The sequence below is a fragment of the Propithecus coquereli genome, unplaced genomic scaffold, assembly GCF_000956105.1.
Source record: "Propithecus coquereli isolate 6110/MARCELLA unplaced genomic scaffold, Pcoq_1.0 Scaffold71, whole genome shotgun sequence".
NCBI lineage: Eukaryota > Metazoa > Chordata > Mammalia > Primates > Indriidae > Propithecus > Propithecus coquereli.
In genome coordinates this window covers 11869973-11878777 of record NW_012153174.1, presented here as the reverse complement: position 1 = coordinate 11878777, position 8805 = coordinate 11869973, and the positions used below count along the sequence as shown (strand labels likewise).

The following is an 8805-nucleotide window of genomic DNA, read 5'->3' as shown; positions in this document are numbered from 1 at the left end:
TTTTGCAACAGCTTCATCTCAAAATAACAGCAAGAAAAAAATTTTAAAGGCTCTTTTAGTGCGTTACTTGCCCTGAGTTATCTTTAAACAGGGCATGTTAAAAATATGTGCAAAAAAACTCTCTCCTAAAACATAAAGCTGGCAATTGCCCCCTAATGTCACCAAGCTGTGACTCTGAGGCTGTGGTATAGTGACTAATAGAAATCCTTGGCACAAGCTGGTTACCTAAGGGAATAACAGAACTATTTGCTGGAGTCATTTGGCAAAAGGACACCAACACACGGCTTTGGTTTACGTTCAATATCGCCAGTTGTACAAAGTTGCAAGATGAAGTTTACGGCAGCGGCGACAACTCAACCCAGAAGTGAGAATCAAAATAAGTCATTTTCCTTGTAATACTGCCCGAGTTTGTCTCAGGTCTAAGATTTCTTTTATTGTGGTACATTTCCAAATGGCTTTTAAAAATTCCCTTTGAAAATCACCTCGTCCGTGGGGGATGTGCATGCATGTGGCCCTTGGGAAGAGCTATTTTCTAGACAGCTATACCTAACCTGATAACAGACCGAATCTGCTTTTTCTTTTGAGTTTGGTATTTATAGGGGAGAGGAGGAATTTGGGGAGACTAGGAGAATTACCATAAATCTACAGTATACACATCATTCAGTTCTTCACCTTTCTGTATAGAATCAAAAACAGCACAGGAAGACACATACGAGCACAGAGTTGAAATCAAGAATAGTGTGCAAGTAAAGGGTGAAAAGCTCAGAAAATTGTAAATATGTCCTCATGGATGGTGTAAAAAACCATGTTTCTGTTAGAGTTCAGATTTTTTTAAATGTTAACTTTTTCAATGTACTCCTGTTCTTTGTGAGTAATTAATAAATATATGAAGAGAAAACTAGAGAAATAAAAAGAGGGGAACAACAGAGGGAAAAAAACCATATTAAACATTCTCTTTTAGTATTCCTCTCCATAAATCAACTAGTCTCCTTTATTTCATGCTGCAGCTCATTTTCCCCATAATTCTCCCTGTGTAACAGGTAAACATCTTTGTTGCCATTGTGGGCTGATCCAAAGCTATGCTTAAAACAAAATGATGCCAGAGTCGTCAAAAGAAAAGGGCACTCAGTGTAGGTTTCTTTGTTCTTCAATCTGGCCAGATTTCATTCCAAGGTACTGGCATCATCTAGTTGTTTCATTTTCTGGGCTTAGCCTTTTCCAACTTCCTGAGTTTTTTGTTGTCATTTGTTTTTTAAAAAAAACTGACTTTTGAAAAGAAAGCATCCACTGAGGATAAAAGGCTCCTCATGGAGAGGACCCCAGGATCTTTTCTCGGTAGCCACAGAACTTCCTCTCACCATTTGAAACATCTCACAAGAGTAACGTGACACAGCACACAAAACTGCATTGCCAGGTCAAAAACCTCAGGCGAGGAGCACAGTGAAGTCTTGTTAAAAGGGGCGATTACTGCAACTCGAATGTATGAGAAGGACTTCTCAAATTTGAAGTAGCTATCCACATGAGACACCTCACTAAACAGTACTAAGATTAATTGTATAAGGGTTTTTAGAAAGTGCCCTCAAAACATTGTGGTCACCATGGGCTTTTTCTACAAATATTAAGAGATCAAGACTACTTGCAAATGTATATTGTAAGTATATATTGGCTGAGCATGGTGGCTCACGCCTGTACTCTTAGCACTTTGGGAGGCTGAGGCGGGAGGATCGCTTGAGGCCAGGAGTTTGAGACCAGCCTGGGCAATAGTGAGACTCCGTCTCTACACACACACACAAACACACACACACGCACACACAATTAGCTTGTCACTGTGGCACATGCCTGTAGTCCCAGCTACTCAGGAGGCTGAGGTAAGAGGATTGCTTGAGCCCAGGAGTTTGAGGCTGCGGTGAGCTGTGATCGGGTCACTGCACTCGAGCCCAGGGGACAGAGCCAGACCCTGTCTCAAAAATGAGAAAAAAGTATTTGTTGAGGTTTTTCAGTGTCTAGAGCTCTGTTGAAAGAAGAAACAAACCTCAACGTCACCAAGAGATTTGTGATATCCAATTTTTAAGAAGTGATTAAATATTTACTTGGATAGTTGTGTTTTGTTTTGTGTTTTTGTTTTTGTTTTGCTGTTAGGTTAAATTTTGAATGAAAAATAAAATCTAAGGGAACTAAAACTCCTCACATGCCAGTAATTGGCTTGAGTGAATGAAAGCAAAATTGAGTTTATGAATTCTGTGTCCTGCTCCTCAAATCTCTCCCTCCCATGAAGCAGCAATTCCAGGACTTTCTCTGTAGCCCAAAAGGAGGTACCACATCTGTGCCCGAGGGTGATGTGGAAGAGACCTGCTTATTGCCCCTGATGTAAGCTCCAGTAAGAAAAATGTCAAGTACAAGTGCTAGTAAATCACTTTGTACATATGCATATAGGTTTGTAAGTATATAAAGAAGTTAAATGAGAGCTTTCCAAATGCAACTAAATAGTTACATTTTGTGGTCATTTTTTTCTCATTGCATCTCTACTAATTTCCATTGTTGATCCTTGCATGTTCTTCCTCCAAGTTTTGCTTCTTAGCCTTCTTTATTTTACATATTTCTTTCCCTCTTGCCATTTATCCTTGTGCTCACTCTTCTCCCCAGAAAACTGGAGCATAAAGCCTTTTTAAAACTGTTCTTCTGGCTGTATTATAACTTAGAGACCCAGCAAGAACCACTTTTTCCTCCTATTTATATAAATATTCATAATATGTATATACTTATAAGTTACACTGAACTTTCCTTGAAGTAGTTTGACATTAGGAAAAATAAGAGTAATAAAGCTTACTTTTACTATTCTCATCCCTACTGAGAAGTAGCTTGTCAAAGCAGGGAGGACTCCATTCCAGGGAGGAATCTCAGAAAACATTTTCTGATGTTCTCATCTAGAAAAAGGAATGAGGTATGTAAAGGTCCAAAGAAACCTGGAGAAGGATAGCATTTTAAGAAATAAAACCCCTGTTTTCAGAAAAGAAATGTCTCATTAAATTTTACAAAATTAATTGCAGGCGTATCAGTAGTATTTGGGGCATAAGCAGAGAAGATGATCAAGTCTCTTTTTCCAGGGAAAAAACAAAGTTCCCCGTTAGAAGCATAATTTTATAGATTGCAGTACATGTTATTTCAAGGCAGTTTCCTGACTCACACCATAATCATGTGCCTCTACTATAATTCTGGAAGAATTTGGAAGGATGACAATCTCTCCTCAACCCCAGGGTCTTAACACACACACACTGAGGTGGAAATCTCGTTCCACTTTTAATGATCCATTACCTAAACAAGTACTCATTGAATATGAGGTTTAATTTTACAAAAATTAAGCCTACCCATTTGGTAATTTATTCAAGTCCATGAGAATAATCCAAATGAAGAATACTTAAGAATTTCTAGTTCTATATGTAAGGTTCTAGAGAACAAAAAACCTACTTTCGAATTGAGATCTATGAAATCTGCATTAAAACTCTCCACCTCCAGAAAGAAAAAAAATGTACGCGGTGTAGGTTTCTGGTATTCTCATTCCCCAGCAAGCCACGAGACATGACTAGACACACTGAACTTGGTAACGTTTGTTCTTCAGGTGTGAAAGAGAGAAAACAGGTGAGATAGTCCAGCTGTATATTGTAGCCTGGCTTTGATCTATTTCACTCCTACAACGTGGCCCTCAAGTTAGACTTGAAAACCTAGTTTTATGAATGAGTTTTGCGTAGGATATATAGGGTATGTGCTGCACCAGCAACAGGACAGCAGCCCAACAAAATACAGTGGTGAGACCAGAGGAGGCCCAAGAATATGTATGCATTCCTTCCAACGACTTTGGTGGGGACACAGCCGCCTGGGGTGGTGACAAGGCAACCAAGTTCTTGGATAGCTGAACTGCAAACTAGAATTAGGCTCAAAGCTGTGAGAAAGAAAGTTGTGTTTAGTATGTTTCCGAAACTATTCTGTGTGCCTGCCGGCACTCTTGGCAGTCTGTGTGTCAGTTTTGGTGAAGAAGCGCAAACTTCCCCTGTCTTCAGGGGAATTTTCAGTGGTTGCGGCAGTTAACAGCACCTGTGTGGCAGGATGACAATAGACTGGTGTTTGTGGCTGCTCACCAGTGGGAGCAGCCTCCTTAGAAATACTCGATGGTTTCATCATTTTAACCCTCACATGCTACCGATCTCTCTTAATCTAGTTGTTCGGTCAGCACACGGAGAGGCGTTTGCATGAGTTGAGCCACTTTGTATGCGACAGAGACACTCAGGGGAGAAGGGGGATTTCACAAGGCAGTGCTCACCGTCCTGCGCGAACCAAGCCATCGTAATCTTAGGCGGTGTCACATCTGTCGTAAACGCATGTGGTTTGAAAAGAAAGAAAATCGACAGGAAAGAAAAACACCTCTGTTTTATTGTTGTTTTCTCTTATTGTGTAGTTTTAAAATATTCATAGCAACAAACCATTTTATTTAGACTAAAGCAACTGCTGTTCGGCAAAAGCAGTGAACACTTTTTGTTTGCTAATTTAAAGGCAGTTCACCGACTGGTGTGGTGTTTATTATGAAATGATGACAAAAGAGTTCTGGTGGTTTTAATGGTTTTAGCTTAGGAGAGCTGTCGTTAATTTTGTCTGTAGTGTTGCAGGTGAAAAAATGCACAATGGATAAATAGTCTATATTGGTTTAACTGAACATAATATATAGTGTGTTCTGGAGTTGTTTGTCTCAATAGACTACAGTAATCAAAAGTAATGAACCTATTATGTGCAGGACCTTGGAGAGCGTCAAATGGCAGTAAAAGTGTGGCACATAAAAGGTTTATTAAAGGAAATTAAAGTCCATCATTGCCACACCTGCTCCCCTATTATAAGTCTATGGCAGGTCAGTGCCTTCAATCACAACTCAGCCTCCGAGAGCAGGAGCGCGGCTGCCATCACCATTGCAGTCACACGGCATCCGTGCCGGAGTCAGGATTTAAGGGTGGGCGCCACTGAGCGCGCCTTCTGCCTGCCTCTGATTTTCAACAAGCAAAACAACTTCTTTGCATTTAAGAATTCCTTCTGATAATGTACAGAAGTGAATTAAACTAAGAGATGATTAGCAGATTCTAGTGAAATGAATGGGTGTAGTTGGGCCAGAGTCTGAAAACGACAGGCTTTCAAAGTCTTTGCATCCCTTTGATAAATGATTTGATTACGTTTAAAATATTTAGTAATGATGTTTTAAGAAATTTAATACTGACACACATGTCACTCAAATATCACCTTCCTTATACATTTGGATGGTCACAACCAGTATTTATTCTGGAATTCTAGGAGCAAACATGTGTCATTATTTATTGATAATCAAAATTTCCAGTGGTATTTCCGGGGGCACTTTCAGGGGTTTGCGTTTATGTTGCTTGTTTACACAGGAAATTATTTGTGCTAACTTAGAAAGCGGTGTGTATCAGAAGGGTCTAGAAATGTAAAGGACTTAGGCCTCAGTAAATGGGTCTGAGATTTCTCGGTCTGGCATTTGAGATTTCATTTACTTCACAGCCACTGTTAATCACCCAGTCCTTTTTCTATCTTTGTAATGCCAGAAGTGTTTAAATCCACTAGCAAACACTTGTGGACAAGGACATCTGCCCTCTTGTCGTTGTTCTCTGTGGTTTCCAGCATCTAGAGATGCATTTCCAAAGCTGGTGGTATGTGAGGGCGGTCACAGTTGCATACCTGTGGAGCTACAACGCAACGCAAGAGCACGGAGGGCTGCTCTGTTGTCATAGTGACCTTCAGAACTTCTAATTATATGTTTTTATAGCTTGGTCAATGTCAAAGGAATGACCTCAGGACTTTGTGTTCATGTTACAGATGGATGCAGAGGCTGAAGATAAAACGCAGTGTACTCGCTCTAAAGGAACCGAGGGTGAGTTAGCAAGCAGGTCCTGTAACACCGTGCCTACCACACCATGAAACACGGGCGTTCCAGGGCTCGGCCCCTGGTGTGCAGTCAGAATGATTACAACTTCCTCGGGGCTTCTTTTTTTTCTCCCCCCCACACATCAAGCCAGGACACCAGCTCTTGGCATTGACAAGCAAAATATGAACCAGGAGTTAAAGGATTCAGGAAAGTCCAAATGATGTATGATGCTAATTTTTACAAAATACAATCATGAGTAGATTTGAACATCATGCAAAACAGCCTAAGGTTCAGCAAGAGAAGAATGTTTCATGGAGACCTTCAGATTCTGAAAGTGACCTCTAATGGCCACGGGAAAAGACCGAATTGTTTAGTTAGTTGATTGCCAAAGCAGGTTTCGATTTTTATGTTATGTGGTTTAGTGGCTCCCAATCTAAACTTAGTTTAAGTAAAATGATGATGTTTGTTTTTTAACTGTCTCTGTTGGGAATTTCCAGCAGCTCTGCAAAGTAACGTTTGGAAGGTTTAACTTGCCGGTTATCCCTCTCTTTTTGTAACCAACAGATGGTAATGTAATATTGAAATACAAACAGGCCCTTGATGATCTAAACATCTGGAAAACAGGATTGACTGGCAATAATACCCCTTAAGGAAAACAACTTTTATTATAATTAGCTATATTTTTGTGACCCTTAATTCTAAGTGGAAAACTGCAGGTTCACCATGGCCTCTGAAAGCTCTCTGAATAGCTGTTCCCGCCCCACCCTACCCTTGCCAGAGCCCACCTTAGGGAGGAAGGGCTGAGTCGTCGCAGGGTTTGGAGATGTACAGCCGAAAGTGGCTGATCCAGTGGAATGCTTTCATCACCTAGATGTTTATATAGGTAGTAAATTCCTGTTTGAGCAGAGTCTAGAATCCAAACATTTTTAATAAATTCAAGGACAATTTTTTTCAGTTAAAATGTAACCATGGTTATTGTTAGCCATGGTAACCAAAATGCAGGATAATGCTCTACACAACGTGGGACTTTTCTCTACCCAAACAGAAGTTTTACAGTGTATTCTTTTCCAGTTTTAGTTTAAATTACTTTTAAAGTAATCATATTATATATCCTTATAATATTTGGAATGTAATATTTTTAATCACTGACTTTTTATGCAGCAAATTTCTCAGTAGGATAAAGTTTAAGAAAAACAATTTGCTTTATTATTTGGGAGAAGCTCACACCTGTCATAAATAGCAACATTCTAGAGCTTGTAGTTGGATTATTTGAATTTCTTATTTTGACTTCTAAAAGCACACTACTCTAGCATCCTTTTAAAATGTGGGTCTTTTAATTTGCAATTCTTTTTGGACTTTGAATTCTTCTGGCACAGGCATATATGCACTTAAATAGAGCCAAAATGTTCTTCTAGAAATGAAACAACTGTTTTCTCGGGAAGCATGAGTAATCTTCAAAACCACCTGTTGTCTCCCGCAATATGCTGCTTATCCTCATGTAGGCAGGTATTTATAAACATGAACTTCTTTAGCTCCCATCATTTCAGTCAGAAAAGTCAAAGCTCTTTCTCCTATAATTTCCTCATTTTTAAAAGGTTGTTGATATTAACATTAACATTATTCTCCCCTTCCTATATGTGGGCAGTTTATGGAATAAAATCTTGGGACATATTCACACGGTAAAACTTTGCCAGTTTTATTTCAATACTTAATATGAACAAAAATGTAATCTTGAGATTCTCTTGAATCATTTCCTATGACAAATAAAATGTATTTAAAAAATAGTTCAAGTATTTCATACTCCTGTAATCTGTCGATGAATCTGTAAAGACAGGTACTTAGAAAGTCCAGTCTATGACCGACTCTAAGACCTCAGGGCCACTCAGGGCACTGAACCCGGAGTTGCTTTGTTCTGGCACATGTTCATGGTGCTCTCATCTCCAAGGAGCCAGAACAAGGAAAAACCAATCGACCCAGCAAGAAAGCAAGTGGGGTCTGTACTCAGTGGTCATTACCTCTAGGTGGGGGAAAAGTTTTGATCACGTAGTTTTGAAAATCAACAACTGATTCTTTTTCTTTTTTTTCTTTCTTTTTTTTATCCTTCCTCCCTCCCTTCCTTTTCTTTCATCAACAGTGCCAGTGGATTCTTTAATCCAGGAACTCAGGTAAGATTTGCCCTACATTACTCTTTCTCATACTGATTGGCTTTAGTTAGTAGAATGGTTTAGGCTTTGTACGCCTTAGAATCCTGGATTTAGCGTAAGGAATACAGGGAATAGGCCAAAGGGCATAAGCAGAGAAGGAGAACAGCTGCGGGAACTGCCAACCCGGAGGTCCTAGATCCAATGTTTAATTCACCTTTCTGAAAACAGCAACGTGTTCCTAAGGGAAATGTTTGCAAAACGAAAGGTGGGCCACGGTGTCTGATACACCTGAAATTGAAAGGTGTGCATGAACAGCTTACAGGTTCTTTGTCCAGGCAAGCGTGTCTGGGGTCCCTGACCGAGCACAGGCCGTGTTGGTCGCCCCCGCGTTGCCCGCATTCCCCCCGCCCAGCTTCGCTGCGCCCTTTGGTGGAACGCCATCGATTCGAACCGGTGTTGAGGCTCTTCTCTGCGGAAGTTGGTCCGTAAATCCACGGCCTGCCTGTGTCGTCAGTTTCTTCACTAAGAATTTACATTTTTAAGCCACTTTGATAAGAACAGGACAGAGAGGGCACCCTACGTTTGAATAGGATTCAACTATTGAGTTACCTGGCTCGTTTTAAATTCTCCCTTTCTAAGTCCGCTGTCATTTAAAATCCCTGTCTTTCCGGAGACCTCACGCACCCTGCAGAATGATCAGAAGTTTCGCGTGATCCGGTGCTCCCGGCGGGTGAGGCGTCTGCA

The 8805-nt window shown here is 40.4% G+C and overlaps 1 protein-coding gene across 2 annotated transcripts in view; it reads left to right on the top strand.

The window, feature by feature from the left end:
* The first annotated feature begins 2357 nt into the window (after positions 1 to 2357).
* Positions 2358 to 8805, top strand: part of ST18 (suppression of tumorigenicity 18, zinc finger) — a 97200-nt gene continuing 90752 nt past the window's right edge. The window contains exons 1-3 of one of the 2 annotated variants that reach the window (XM_012661404.1): positions 2358 to 2433; positions 5869 to 5923; positions 8052 to 8082. In XM_012661404.1, coding sequence (XP_012516858.1) covers positions 5869 to 5923; positions 8052 to 8082 — 86 coding nt within the window. In that variant the 5' untranslated portion in view covers positions 2358 to 2433. The remainder of the gene's footprint in view (positions 2434 to 5868; positions 5924 to 8051; positions 8083 to 8805) is intronic. The other variant, XM_012661405.1, reaches the window with a different exon arrangement.